We start from the raw sequence: 15,831 nt of genomic DNA on the forward strand, positions 1-15,831 counted from the left end.
ACAGACCAGGGACCTTTTTGTGGACTTCAGTTCGGCTTTCAACACAATCATTCCAGCTATACTCCAGAATAAATTACACCAACTCTCTGTTCCCATGTCTATCTACCAGCTTTCTGACGGACAGGCAGCAGCTTGTGAGACAGGGGAAACTCACTTCTAGCACCTGTGCAATCAGCACTGGTGCCCCCCATGGATGTGTGCTCTCCCCACTACTCTTCTCCCTCTACACCAATGACTGCATCACCAAGGACCCCTCTGTCAAGCTCCTGAAGTTTGCAGACGACACCACTGTCATCGGCCTCATTCCTCCTTTTTCATTGTCACTCAAAAGTCATAAACTCAGCACCACAAGTTTCTCCCTTACAGTGATTTAAAAGTAAATATTCTGATTACAGGAATTTAAAATGTAATGTGTTAAACTACTTTTTGTACTAAAAAGTAGTTTCATTAAAGAAAGTAATTAGATTATAGTATCGAATTACCTTGTGATAAGATTACACACAACACTGGTCAATATGTTGATATTGTACGTTTCAGTGTTTATGCAAATGTTCAAAATTGTACAAAATAGCATCAGTTTCCGAAAACAGTTGATTACTGTTGCATCCACAGTGATTGGTATCATTATAAGGCTACTTAATATACCTTTAATTTATTTATGAATTTTAAAGTGTCTTATATTGAACCCCAATGAATTTGTATGTTTATTGTTTTGGTTTGTGTTGTTTTCTTGGTTGCCATGTAATATTAGAATTTTCCATACCTCCTGACTCAACTATAACTAAAAAATATTGTCATCAGCGGTGATATTTTTTAACAATGAATCTGCATCGTTTTGCCATTTAACTCAATGTGTTTTTTGACCATTATTGCTTGTCTTTGGTGCAGTTGTCATGGTCTCATAGATGACAATATATTTTATCTGCAGGTGCCAGAGGGTGAGATTGTAAATGTGGGAAGTGTTGAAGACACCAGACATTATGAAGTGTGCCAAATGTGTGTGGAGGAGCTGGCGCTCTATCTCAAACACATCAGCGGAGGAAAAGGTAAGTGTGTGTGTGCATTATACAGGTAGATCATCGCAAAAAGATTGCACGTGATTGCTGCATTATTGTTCTGGTTTGTGGCTGAATGAGCTCAGGTTAGTACAGCACTTTTCCTGTTGTTCAGTGTGTGCACATTTGATTTCTCTGTGGTTGGAGATTTTTACGTCAGTAGGAGAAAAAAAAACACTATAACCCAAAGGACATTTCTGAAACAAAAGAGTAGCATGCAGGTATTTTATATGCAATAAATGCAATGAAATGCACTCTATGCTAAAAAAAAAAAAAAAAAAAAAAAAGCTGGTTGGCTGGCCTTAGCTAGTTTAAGCTGGTCTATCTTAAACTAGCTGGGAGACCAACTAGACCAATTTTAACCAGCTAAGACCAGGCTGGTTCAAGATGGTGTTCTTAAGGAGGGAAACTAGCTTAGACTGTTTTAAGGTGCTTCTTTCAGCAGAGCTGGAAAACAGTAAATGGGCTCTATTTTCGGGACTGTGCTAGGCGCAGCACTATGTGCAAAATCTGTGCGCTACTTCATATCTAAGCACAATTTTTGAAGCAGCGCAAAGCACAAGTGGCCATGGGTGTGAATGTCTGTGCTATCTGTGGGTGTATGCACGCAAATTGTGGGTGTAGTGTATGATAATGCAGTGGCACAAAGCACAATTTTCTATTTTCCTGAGAAATGGGTCATTGGGCTTAGACGTTTGAGAATCACATTTAATTGTGCAAAATCTAAAATCAGTTCCTGCATCTGCAGTTTGGAGATTCCACCATCAGATGATATCAAAGAGCTATCAATCACTTTTAATACTAGTCATGATTTGTGTGTCAGTAGATCAATATGATTAATAATAATAATACGTTTATTTTGTATAGCGCCTTGTATAGCGTAAGGTCGCTGTACAGAAATAAAACATAGAACATTATACAGCGAAACAGATAACAAATATGCACTAAAAACTTTGAACAATGGCAGAGCAGCAAAGCATGTTTCAAGCATCCCGTAACATCCGTCAAGATCGCAGGTGAGACAGGCCAATAGAGAACACGTGTATCGTGGTTCGGAGGCAGGAGGAAACACAAAAATCCTCTGTAGTATTTCACAGCTAAACTCCACAACACTGGAATGATGGGAGACAAAGCGGGAGAGAGTTCACAGCAAGGATGTAGTATTGTGTGGAAGAACATAAGACACAAATGGTTCATATTACTATTCTAGTAATGCATTACATACAACCCATTTACACTACCAAATTCTTATTAATAGGCTGTCTTTCTGAATATCGATGTTGCTTGACATAAAATGGAATATATAATAGAACACAGATGGTACAATAACCGGAGAAGAACCTCAAAATTAATTTGCTCTTGACCCAGCCGATTAGCGCTTTGCACGCGCTATTTCGAAAACCCACTTGCGCCTGGACTCAACGCATACTTGCGTGAAAATATCAAAACTTCATGGCCATGCCCACTGACTTTGTACATATGACTTATCACATAGTGCAGCACTTAAGACGTAAAATAGGGGCCCTAAATATTTGTAATATGCACAGACATTTAGCAAAGGTATAGTGCAGAATAAAACCTGCAAAAAAGACCAGCAGCACACTAAAAACATACCCAATTAATTTTTAAATCTTACATTATTACACACCTCAGTTGCCGGAAATACTTATTATTCACTGAATCTCATTTACCACCTTTGTAACCACTGAACACAAGAACAGATCTTTTTAGACCAATAAAAGGCTTGTTCTTCATGAACTCTGAACCTTCAGGCCAATAATGTTCCCAGCTGCTGTGAGTGAAAAAGTTAATTGAGTGTTTTATTGAAGTAACAATAAAAGTTTCTCTTCACAGGAGACTAGTGAGAAGCTAAAGGCTAAAGCTCTTAAAACTACTCATAGAGGAGCTCTGAGTTCATAACAGAGCTCTTCTGCCAAGCCTTCGCTATTACAGTGTGGCATAGTCATAAGATTCATGAAACTTTCACCCACAGGATTTTTATCAGCTTCTGGTGGTAGGAATAAATGTTTAAAACAATAGTAATAGTCGATAAACTGAGGTAAAAGCTAACTGATATTTGCTAACAAATAATAGTCGATTAACTGAGGTAAAAGCTAACTGAGATGCGCTAACAAATGATAGTCGAGTTATTTGTACTTGCTAGTTGCAAATAATTGTTGAGAAACTGAGTTAAAAACTAACCAAAATGTATATGTGCTTACAGTATATGATCTGACCTTTGTAATAAAGTTTGATTCTGGCATGGTTTTTCAGTCTTTGTATCAATTAATCTTTAAACATTTTAATGATAATTTGACTTTACACCAACAAAAAGGTACCACAGTATTACCATGTTTATTTGGACTGTGGTAAAACCTTGCATGGCATCACATAATTATTTTTTTATTAAATGACACATATGCTAACATTTAAATAGATTAAATGAAACATTAAGTTTATATAATATTTACTCAAAAAATATATACAGAATGTATAGAGTATACTGTATGTGTAAAATAAATCAAAACTATGTTATATTTTAGCATCTTCAGAGTAGTCACCCTTTGCCTAGATTTTGCAGAAATGCACTCTTGGCATTTTCTCAACCAACTTCTTGAGGTATCACCCTGTGATGCTTTTTAAACAGTATTGAAGGAGTTCCCATCTATATGTTGGGCACTTAGTGGCTGCTTTTCTTAATTATTTGGTTCAAGTCATCCATTTCAAATTTTTTTTTTTTTTTTTAATAAAATTTTTGTTTTGTAATTAAATAAATTAATATGTTGGGACAATTATATTGTTGTCAACAAAATTAATTTCAAACATTTAAGAATACGCCTTTAGATCAGAAGGTTTTTAAGATCATGAGAAACATTTCAGGCAAGTAACCACAAACTTTTGAACGGTAGTGTATATACTGTATATACTGTGTGTGTGTATATACAGTATACAGTATATATATATATATATATATATATATATATATATATATATATATATATATATATATATATATATATATATATATATGCTGTCATAGGTCTGGTATGCGTCACTGATCCAAACAAGAAAAGTTATCAGCTGATGCCAATAAAATACAAAATATTGATATAGATATTTCAGTCAAACACAAATGCCAAGTCCCTTAGTCATTTTTAGTGGTATCAAAAAGGAAGACTAATTTTTCCTCTTTACACTTCTGGACCATCAACATATATTTTTTCGCCACACAGTTAGGGTTAGAACCACTGTTCCTTTATAGCAATATATGTATTTGCCTCTCTCACACAGGTGTAGTTACCCTCAGTCAGTGCACACTAAGTAGGCCCATGCAGAGGAAGCTGGTGACCCTGGTGAACTGCCAGCTGGTTGAGGAGGAGGGGCGAATGCGGGCGGTCCGGGTGTGCAGATCTCTGGGTGAGCGCACCATCACTGAACTCATCCTACAACACCAGAACCCACAGCAGCTCTCGGCCAACCTTTGGGCTGCTGTGCGGGCACGCGGCTGTCAGTTTCTCGGACCTGGTAAGTCCATGGTTTAAATGTCCATGTTTTGTCATGACATCTCTTTGCAATGCCTCATTTTATCATTCTGTAAACACATTTTTACAGACCTGTTGATGAGTTGAGATTTTTTGTGGCTGTAAATACTTTATGTTGCAAAATGTAAATAATCTGCCACATTCCTGCAATGCATATAAAGAGAATGTTTATGCTCGGCTGTCAGTGATGATTACTCATAGGGCAGATTCTGAATGGGAAAACACTGATTTTCTCATGTGATCTCATATTGAGTTTTCCAGTCTGAGAACACCGGAGCATACAGTACATTCATTCCTCTGACATCGTCAACTGAATATTACTTTCAGCACTTACTATGTGTTTTTGTTCACATACTGTATGTTGCAGCCATGCAGGAAGACGCGCTGAAACTGGTGCTGCTGGCCCTTGAGGACGGCTCGGCTCTGTCTCGGAAGGTTCTGGTGTTGTTTGTGGTGCAGAAACTGGAGGCACGGTTCCCTCAGGCATCCAAGACCAGCATTGGTCATGTAGTTCAGCTGCTGTATCGCGCCTCCTGCTTTAAGGTCAGATCTATAAACAGCTCCTCACAGCGACTGCGCTAAAACTACTGCTCAATTATATTAATAATGGAAGCACATGACGCCACAGATTGGTTTACAGTTTGGCATGTCCTGTGGTTGTTTGTCATTTAGCACAGTGGTTCTTATCTGGTTTTGCTTTAGCACCCAGATTTTACATTGGACATCAAGTGGCGACCCAACACATTAACAAAATTGATCAAAAATATCCTTAAAATCAAACATTAAAGTTATTAATTACTATGAACTGGTTAGACCCATTGAAATGAAATTATTTAAAAAAAACATTTTTTTTTAGGGATGCATCAATTTGGAATATCATAAAATCAGTACTCCACTTATGTCAAATGAGGGATTGCACAACCAGGGAAATTAGGTGTTATGTAATGGATAATGTACAGGCATTCGAAATGAACTGCAAAATGAACCCAGACAGGGTCTTGTATCAGCCTGAAGGGCTTTATTTTGCGATAACAACTGGCTGACTGCACATTATCTCACTTATTACATGGCTACTAACCAAATAAATAAATACATGAACATATAATATTGATTCGCGTTGAAATTATGTAATTATGTGAAATAGCTGAACATCTGAAATCCACCTCCGGCTTGCATCGGAGTTCTGTTGGTGTTAATTTTTTAATAATTGAACGTCTGACTGCTCGTTGTGAATCTTATTACAAGCTTGCCTAATAAAAAATGAATGCACATGAAACATTGATTTGAGTTTAAATGATTTTATTAGCTTACTTGTAGAGGTTGCACAGTGATCCGAGAAGCAGGAACGATGGCTCGCATTACCTGGAATAGCTGCCTGATTTGTGGATGTGCGGTTGTTACTGAGAAATATCAGACCACTAGATGGCGCCATTGATCAATCAGTATTCCAGAGAGCCATGTAATAAAATGTGTTTTTTGAATAACTTGATGTTAGGTGGACACAGAGTAGTCAAGAGAGGGAATTTCTAATAATGTCTTCAGAGCCAACCAGACATCTTCATATCTATTTGCAAATGATCTGGCATCTTTCATTAAAGCTTGATTTACTGTGGTTATGGCAAATCATCGTAATAAAATCATTTAAATCAACAGTCAATAACAGCTTTATAAAAGGTTGCCTGTTTGGCTCAGTTGAGTGTCCCATGTGTGCACCAGCAACAGATGAAAGGTCGAGTTTCAACTCAGTTCCAGTGTTCAGAGTTTCTATTCATATATATTCACTTTATATTCAGAATTTGAGTTGTGACATATACTGAAATGTTATTCAGTCTAAATGTAGATGTGTGCATACTGAATTACTTCAATTGTTTAAATTATATTTGTAATGTTTGCAACATTTTTAAGTATTCATACTGTCTCTCCTTTTAGGTGACCAAACGAGATGAAGACTCCTCTCTCATGCAGCTGAAGGAGGAGTTTCGCACTTACGATGCTCTACGGCGCGAGCACGATGCTCAGATTGTTCACATCGCCATGGAAGCAGGGCTGCGTATCTCGCCTGAGCAGTGGTCCTCTCTGCTGTATGGAGACCTCATACACAAATCTCACATGCAGTCAATCATAGACAAGGTATCAACTGTTTCATGTTCACTTTCTTGCATCACATACAGTGAAATATCAGATTACATCACAATGTAAAGAATTAAATCAATGAATTAGGTAAGTAGCATAAACTACTGTAACACTGTCCTGTTGTTAGTTCATGTTGTATGTTTCTAGATTGAATGTGTTGCTGTTGTCACTCTTCTGTGCTGCACATCTCAATGCATTTGTCTTTTTTCTTTTCAATGCCATAGCTCCAGTCACCAGAGTCCTTTGCTAAGAGCGTGCAGGAGCTTACGATAATCCTGCAGAGAACAGAAGACCCAGCCAACCTCAACAGCCTCAGAACTTGTCTTGAACGGCTGGCCAACATCGACTACAATCCTGGTGATGAGGGGGGTTTGTTGTTTGGGCTTTGCTAGGTGGTTGCTAGGGTGTTCTAAGTGGTTGTTGGGGAGTTACTAGGTGGTTGCTAGTAGGGCTGGGCGATATATAGAATATTAACGATATAATCGAGATAATTCTGCTGACGATGTAAAATTGACCAATATCGCAATGATTTTAATGTGCTTTCATTTGGCCATTAAGTTTCATAAAGAGTGCATCAGTAGACTAATTTCACAATCCTTCAGGGCTGCACAATTAAAATAACATCAAAAAGTTAGTCATATGTGATTATTAATCCACAAAATGCTGTGATTTAAAGACAGATAAACGTGGTCTGTGTGTGATTCAGAACAAATCAGTGATGCACTGATCTGTGTGCACGTGCATGGCGGCGCTGTCAAATCAGTTCACGTGCATTGTGAAATCAAAGTAATGCAGGTTCAAGCATTCGTGCAATTCCAAACATTAGTATCAGTTATTATACACATCGACAAACGTGGCACAGAATAACAGAAAAGGAGGAGATTACAGCGTTTCATGAAATGCAGAACATTGTAAAGTGTAAACTGTCAAATACACATAGATCTTTTTCACAGACTGTGATGACGTGTTTCTGCCTTACTTAGCAGCGTAAATCTAGCAAACTTTTTTATATGATAATTTTTTTTAAATATTGAGTGTAAGTTTATAACATTATTCTTTGTGTTATATTACCCTGGAATCAGTTTTAAAAAACTAATTACCACAGCTGTGAGGGGGTTTCTATTACAGCAGCTCAGAGAGTGACATTAAATTTGGCATCTTCTCCCATTTTACTGTCTTAATCCACCGCTCTCAATTTTTTTTCTCTTCTAGAAAGTCATTCAAATGTAATAGTGGATTTTTTTCTTTTGGTCTTGGAGCAAATGGGTAAGTAAAAATAATATTTGCTGTGATCTCCCATTCACCGCTGTCGAAGTTTACCCTGCAAATGTTTACTTCTGCGTTCCAAAACCTGGGCTGCGTTCCTGTAACATACTTAAATGGAAAGGAGGAGGTGAGAACTGGCTTGATGATATAAATAATATTTTAATGAGAAACTGAACCAAAAGACACACACACAGGTGTCGGGCAGCTGCCCGTAACTCTCTCTGTCGCACTGCCTTCTCCGGTCGCCTTTATCCCTCTCGGGCTTCATCAGCCTAACTAGTGTGCGGAATCACGACCCGGCCCCGCCCTGCACCCTGCCACATTCCTCACTTGTTCTCTCAGGCCGGGGAGCCCCCGGCATGACCTACATCCCTCTTTTTTAAGGGTTTAACTGGAACACCCTAAACCCTTGATCATTTGGAGCATGTTTTTTTTTTTTCATTAGAATTAATTGTTAGAAAGGATTAATCAAGATTTACACAAACGAAAATTTTAACATGACAATGAACACATAGGCTATAACTGTGTGATAAACAGTTTAAGGTAGCTACAAGTATTATGCTGTTAAATCTCAATATAACTTTTCTAAACTGCTTAATTGACCTAACTTCACATCATACATTAGAGTTGTGTGGGGGTGGGGTTTATGAAGTGCAATCTGCTGTCATGTCACAATCGAGTTGCATTGTAGGATATGGAGCTGCCTAAAGTGTACATCAGAGTAGGCTCACTCCCTCGGCCAAAATCGATGGGTTGAGAGTCTGTCAACAGAAACTTCCCTCGCTCACGTAACAAAGTGGAACGGACTTCCAAAATCGCGGCGGGGGTTCTCCCGAGTGGAAGTGCTTAGGGGAGTTAGCGAGTGGATGTTAAAAGTGAAGTGGAACGCAGCCCTGGAGTGTGAAAAAAGACTATTGCCTGTTCTGTGTCAAAATAAAAGCTCCTTGTGAAGTTGAAGTAAATACGACAGCACTTTCGGTGTCAAAATAAAAGCCCCCAGGTGAAGATGAAATAAACAGGACAGAAATATATTACTTTTGTATAACGCAAATCTAATAATCAGAATAATAATGATAATTCAGCATTATATTATAATAATAATAATTATAATAACGTGTCCCACATTCATAATTTAGTATTATGCAATGTTCAACTGGGGTTTCAAAAATAAATCATAAATATTCATTAAATAAATAAATGAAGTAGCTTTGTAGCTCACAGTAAAAACATTTGAAGGTAATAATGCTTTTTATGTATTAAGTTACTATGTATCATTGTGAAAGAAATATAAATATAAAGTGAATATCAATAAAAATAATTGAATTTCATCCTCCCTTGTGTTTAATGAAAAACGAATTATTATATTTTAATTTCACGTCTTTAAAATATTTAATTTACTTCGTTACAGTGGCTGTTTGGTTGAAATGATGGTTCCTCTGATAAAACAAACAGACAAAAAAAAACACTTTTGAGACATTTTAGAGCAAATAAATAATTATTGTGATATATATCGAATACCGTCAATAGGCTGAAAAATATTGTGAATTTTTTAAGACATATCGCCCAGCCCAAGGGAGTTACTATGTGGTTCCTAAGGTGTTCTGCGTGGCTGTTAGGGAGTTATTAGGTCATTGCTAGGGTATTTTAGATGGTTGTTGTCGATTTACTTGGTGGTTGCTAGGGAGTTACGAGGTGGTTCCTAGGGTGTTCTGGGTGGCTGCAAGGTAGTTACTGGGTGGTTGATTGGGAGTTACTGGGTGGTTGTTAGTGTGTTTTGGGTGGTTGTTAGGGAGTTACTAGTTGGTCACTAGGGTGTTTTGGGTGGTTGCTAGGTGGGTGTTGTAACCAGATATGGCTGAGGTCCTTCCTTCAGTGTAAGTCTATGGGAGATTTTCACCCATTTTTGCTCTGCCAGGTGATTTGTCAGTATGATTGCTTAGGATAATAGTAGTACATCTCTTCTCAAGCCACATGATTTAAGGTAAAATTCATGTATAAACGGGATGGGTTACACACCAAGGTTTGATACATGGGTAAGGGGTTCATTCAAATCACTGTTGCGCACCGTCTTCTTGTTTAAATCAGCATCTCCCGTTGAACACGTTCAGATGCGCTTTTCCCGCAAACATTGAGGGGAGAGAAAAGGGTGGCGGATGCCGCGAATGGGGCCCCCTGGAAGTTTGTAAACCCTTGTAAACCTGTGCATTAATGCACCTGACCATAAATATGAGCAAAAGTGTTACTTTGCAAGCACTACATATAAATAACTTTGTGTGTGTGTGTGTGTGTGTGTGTGTGTGTGTGTGTGTGTGTGTGTGTGTGTGTGTGTGTGTGTGTTTAGATGCGGCTACTCCATCCTGGGCAGAACTGGAGAGCGTGTTACTGGCTGTGAAAGTTGTTATCCACGGGCTGGTGGAATTCATACAAAACTTCAGCAAGAAGATCCATGACAGCCCTCAGGTAAAGACTGATCTTTAATAACTCTAAATCAGATTTTTTCCAATACAGTCAATACAGTCATTCACTGTAATTCTAGCTGATCCTGAAACAGATTTGAAACAGCTTTGTGCATTATGTTTTCTTTGTACAGGCTCAACCCAACAGCAAGTACAAGACCAGTATGTGCAGGGACTTACGGCAGCAAGGTGGCTGCCCGAGAGGAGCCAGTTGCACTTTTGCCCACACACAGGACGAGCTAGAAATGTGAGAACACAATTCACTAAGAATTTGGTGTTTTTGTGCTGAAATAATTCATGGAAAATTTTGCCTCGCTCTCTTATTCACGCACACATTCACTCAGGCTGTCTCGTGCCGTAATTTACAAACGAACACTGGCACACAAGTACGGTACCTCCCCGCTTCCCATGTCTCCATGTTGCTTATTCTTATTCATGTTCACCCACACTATCACACCAACACAACAACACGCAGAATACTGGTGTGCCTCTTCCTTACTCTCATCACCACATTTCCTTTCTTCCTCTCTCTCATGAGATCTCTCTCTCTTTTCAGGTACAGAATGAGGAATAGGAAAGCCAGTGGAGTGGTGAGGCCCTTCCTGTCAGTTCCAGCAGTTATGCCCAAAGTGGGCACCAAAGAAGTAGGGTCAGATGTGGGAACAGAAGTTCTGAAAAACAACGAGAAAGTTGACCCAACCTCAGAGGACTCATTTCCAACTCAGCTGATCCCTAGAGGTGGAGAACACCAGGATGAACAATCACTTCCCAACTGTGCTAATGGACTACCTGATTCCAGCCTAGAACAGTAAGATGCAGTTCATTAGTGGTGTTTGCCATAGCAAGCATAAATGAAAACAATGAAAACCATGCCATCATAACAATAACCTAGTTTCCATCCACTTTTCACGCTGTTTTTTTATCGACATAGTTAAAATGTGTAAAAAAAATTGCTACATTTGCTTGTTTCCATTCAAATGGTCTTTTATCGCTAAAAATGGTGTGTATGATGACGTAATGCTTAAAAAAAACACTTTGTCGCATACGTTTTGGTTTATCGCAAAAGAAATCTGCCCTTAAGCCGTTTCCATTCAGAAATGTGTGTATATCACTAATTTTTTACCTTTCGCCTCCTAGATGTCCCTAATGTCCCCCCCAAAATACATTTCACAAATAAATGCAATCAGAAGAGGAGGAATTTTAATCAAAAGGGAGCTGTTGCTCTTCTGATAGGACTGTAATATTGATCCTGATGTTGCGCCTATCGCAGGTTGCCACCGGTTCCGACCCGAAATCGGATCGTCATGGCCCTGTTCAAGCTGACAACCTGTACCAAGTAGTTGGGGAAACTTTCAGTCTTAGTATAAGGACCATCCATCGATGTGTTTATGCTGTGTGCACAGCTATTAAAGAAAAATTGATGCGGTTTAATATCAGGGTTTACATGATACATTCCTGATATTCAGTAGGCTATTTTGAACAATCATCTAATCTAAAGCATTGCCATCACAACTGCATTATGTCCCGCATATTTGTCCAGCAACTTTTAACGACCAACTGAACTTGATTGTAATCTAAGATTAATTTTATAGAATTGGGCTATGTTTGTGATCCAAAAAGCACATTGAAGCTTTTCTCCTAGTTTTGTGTATTTATTTTCTTTGTGCACAGAAATGATATGTTTTTTGTATTGTGGGCTAATTCCATGTCTGCCGTCTAGTATTTTGAATGGTGTGGAAAAGCAACTTTAATAAATAAATGGATGGCTACCATGATTAAATTAATTGCAAAGAGTGGCCATTCATTTGTTCTCTGTGCACTTGTCGATGACAGGTGCATGATACGAGATATTTGTGTTGGCACTCCTGGAAGTGTCATGAAGCAGATGTGTTTGCTGCATCGGATCTGTGCAGGTATGCCGTTAAGACCAATCCATAACAGTGCGAGTAATGATTCACGTACAATAACTTGGCTTTCAAGGATGTATACCTTGTTGTCATGATTAACACAGGCTAACGATTGGGGTAAATTTTGTCATGTGACACTACATTTTTGCATTAATGCTAATTTTCTCGAAAAAAAGTGTTTTCAAACCAGTTTTTCATGACATTTGAAGTATCGACATAGAGTTTATGCGCTAGTGTTAAACGGAAAAGTATTAAGTCAACACTTATGAAATTTTAGCGATAATTTGCATTTCCATCAGCTATATAGGTAAACTTTTTGATTCGCTACACCTTTTGTCGCAAAAAAAACCTTGGATGGAAACATAGTTGATGATATTTGCATGGGCAAGAACACCCTAGCAATCACATAGCAACATTAAAAAACACTCAGAAAACCTTAGCAACTGCATACAGAAGCAACACCCTGGTGACTAGCAGTAACCCCAGGCATCATGAAGGTGATTTTTGCATGGGCAAGCACACCCTAGCAACCATATAGCAACTTTTGAAAACCACTCAGAACACCTTAGCAACTGCATAGCAACGCCCTGGCAACCACCCATAAACCCTGCCATCATGAAGGTGATGCTTGCATGGGCAGCCAAGCACACCCTACCAACCACATACTGTAGCAACATTAAAAACACTCAGAACATCTTAGCAACTGAAAAGGAACACCTTAGCAACAAGCCATAACCCCTGGCATCAAGACGCTCAAGTCATTTTTATTTGTATAGCAATTTTCACAACACACATCACAACAGAAACTGTAATATCTATAAAGTCTCAGAGTCATCATTGTGTAGTTTGATTAAATATGACTGTAAATTGTCTATAAAAACAAATAATTAAAGAATTAAAATAATAATTGTATTTAGAACCCCTGTGAGCAAGCTGAAGGTGACTGTGGCAAGGAACACAAAACTCCATAAGATGTTGGTTAATGGAGAAAAATAACCTTGGGAGAAACCAGGCTCACTGTGGGGGCCAGTTCCCCTCTGGCTAAACAGCATGAATATAATGCCAATATTAGTTATTTGTGTGCAGTGCAGGTCATGGTTTAAAATTATTAAACTAAGTAAGTGTTAAGGGCCAGTGTTTATACAAAGATTTTGTATGAACTGTAAGATTAATGACTAATGTCTTTGAAGTCCATCCTGGATTAACTGTAGAAGTTCACATTGATGCATTGTCCTAGTTAGTTGGCTGATGAAGTCTTTTGTTGGCAAATAATTGAAAGTCTATGTATTCCATTTTAAGAGTGTAGTCCATCATTGGACCAAGGTGATGCAGGCAGAGATCAGTGAGGTGCATCGCAATTCAACCAACAGGTCATTTCGGTGAGATCTATCCTAAGTCCAAGGTTCCGGCAGTGGCATATGTATCCCATGTCTTATGGTTGGAGTTGGCAGTTGGCCTTTGTTATTTGGCCGATGAAGGTTTTTGCTGGCAAATAATTGATAGTCTATGTATTCAAATCAAGTCATTTTTATTTGTATAGTGCTTTTCACAACACGTTTCAAAGCAGCTTTACAGGAAATCATGCATTAACAAAAAAATGTAACTGTAATATCTATAAAGTCTTAGAGTGATCATTGTGTAGTTTGATTAAATATGATTGTAAATTGTGTATAAAAATTAAATAATTGTTTTTAGAACCCCTGTGAGCAAGCTGAAGGTAACTGTGGCAAGGAACACAAAACTCCATAAAATGTTGGTTAATGGAGAAAAATAACATTGGGAGAAACCAGGCACACTGTGGGGGCCAGTACCCCTCTGGCTAAACAACATTAATATAATGGCAGTATTAGTTGTTTGTGTGCACTGCAAGTCATGGTTTAAAATGTGTAAATGAAGTAAGCATTAAGGTCCAGTGTTTAAAAAAAAAGATTTTTTATGAACTTTCAGATTAATGATTAATGTCTTTGAAGTCCATCCTGGATTAACTGCAGAAGTTCACATAGATGCATTGTTCTTTGTCAGTTAGTTGGCTGATGAAGGCTTTTGTTTGTAATTAAATGATAGTCTATGTATCCCATTTCAAGAGTGTAGTTCTTCGATAGACAAAGTTGATGCAGGCAGAGATCAATGAGGTGCATCTCAGTTTAACTGGCAGGTAATTTCGGTGAGGTTTGGTGTGGTCCATCCTAAATCCAAGGTTCCGGCAGTGGCATATGAAGTATCCAATGTCTTACAGTTGGAGTTGGCATCAGTTCATCCTCTGAAGTCAAAAGACTGAAGTGTCTGGCTAGCACCAGCTGTAGTTTGTCATCATCACTCAGCGACACGCAGCATTGGAGAACGGAGCTGGATCTGGACAACTCTGGTAACCTCGGGATATGAATCCTGAGGTTGAGAGATGGAAACAAATAGAATATTATTAGCGTAGATGCCATTCAATTTTATGCAGAGTTATAGATCATGATAGATATTTCTGATTCCAGCAGACCTAACCAAAGCAGCCTAATTGTGAGTTCCATTTCAAGAGTGTAGTCCATCATTAGACCAAGGCAATGCAGGCAGAGAACAGTGAGGGGCATCGCAGTTCAACCAGCAGGTAATTTCATTGAGATCTATCCTAAGTCCAAAGTTCAGGCAGTAGCATATGAAGTATCCCATGTCTTATAGTTGGAGTTGGCATCAGTTAATTCCCTGAAGTCCATCGTAATAGACTGAAGTGATGCCTGGCTGGCACCGGCTGCATTTAGTCACCATTACTCAGAGACACAGAGCAGTGGAGTCTGACACCAAGCAGGAACGGAGGTGGATCTGGCAGGCTCTGGTAACCTCTGGATATGAATACCGAGGTTAAGACAGGGAAACAAATAGAATAATATTAGCGTAGATGCCATTACATTTTTTGCAGAGTTATAGAGCATGATAAATGTTTCTGGTTCTGGCAGACGGTGATGTTTGCATGGGAAAGAACACACTATCAACCACATAGCAATGTTAAAAACCACTCAGAACACCGTTGCAACTGGATAGCAAGGCTCTGGCAACCAGCCATAACCCCTGGCATCATGACGTGATTTTTCGCCGTGGAAAGCACCACTCACATTGTTTTTAGAACATTTAAAAATCTAGTTCTGTTAACTGTTTAAAATGGTTTGCATAACAGAATTCTTTGAAAATTGTGTCAATGGAAGTTTTGAGCTCAGTTCAAGTCTTACACACGAACGTTTGATGTTAGTCAAGATTTCTTACACCAAAAACAGTTATAGTTTAGTTGGTAGCGCTTTATTTTACAGTACTGTTCTACATTTACTTGCTATATAATTACAACAACAACAGTAATTACTAGGTACTAACCCTAAACCTAACCCTAACCTTAACCCATATTAAGTACATGTAGTTACCTAATATTACTCAGTACTTTCTTGGTAAGTACACTATAAGCATATACACATGTAAAATAAGGTGCAACTGTTTA

At 38.4% G+C, this 15,831-nt stretch overlaps 1 protein-coding gene across 3 annotated transcripts in view; it reads left to right on the plus strand.

Moving 5' to 3' along the window:
* LOC127432489 (roquin-2-like) overlaps nucleotides 1-15,831 on the plus strand; it is a 41,685-nt gene that overhangs the window by 10,410 nt on the left and 15,444 nt on the right. For all 3 annotated transcript variants that reach the window (XR_007895753.1, XM_051683614.1, XM_051683615.1), the window contains exons 3-10: nucleotides 929-1,046; nucleotides 4,347-4,580; nucleotides 4,965-5,140; nucleotides 6,527-6,727; nucleotides 6,955-7,087; nucleotides 10,338-10,456; nucleotides 10,587-10,699; nucleotides 11,009-11,260. Coding sequence is in view for 2 of the 3 variants with exons in the window: in XM_051683614.1 (XP_051539574.1) it covers nucleotides 929-1,046; nucleotides 4,347-4,580; nucleotides 4,965-5,140; nucleotides 6,527-6,727; nucleotides 6,955-7,087; nucleotides 10,338-10,456; nucleotides 10,587-10,699; nucleotides 11,009-11,260 (1,346 nt within the window). In the remaining variant the exon portion in view is untranslated. The remainder of the gene's footprint in view (nucleotides 1-928; nucleotides 1,047-4,346; nucleotides 4,581-4,964; nucleotides 5,141-6,526; nucleotides 6,728-6,954; nucleotides 7,088-10,337; nucleotides 10,457-10,586; nucleotides 10,700-11,008; nucleotides 11,261-15,831) is intronic.

The sequence above is a fragment of the Myxocyprinus asiaticus genome, chromosome 42 (assembly GCF_019703515.2).
Source record: "Myxocyprinus asiaticus isolate MX2 ecotype Aquarium Trade chromosome 42, UBuf_Myxa_2, whole genome shotgun sequence".
Taxonomy (NCBI): Eukaryota; Metazoa; Chordata; class Actinopteri; order Cypriniformes; family Catostomidae; genus Myxocyprinus; species Myxocyprinus asiaticus.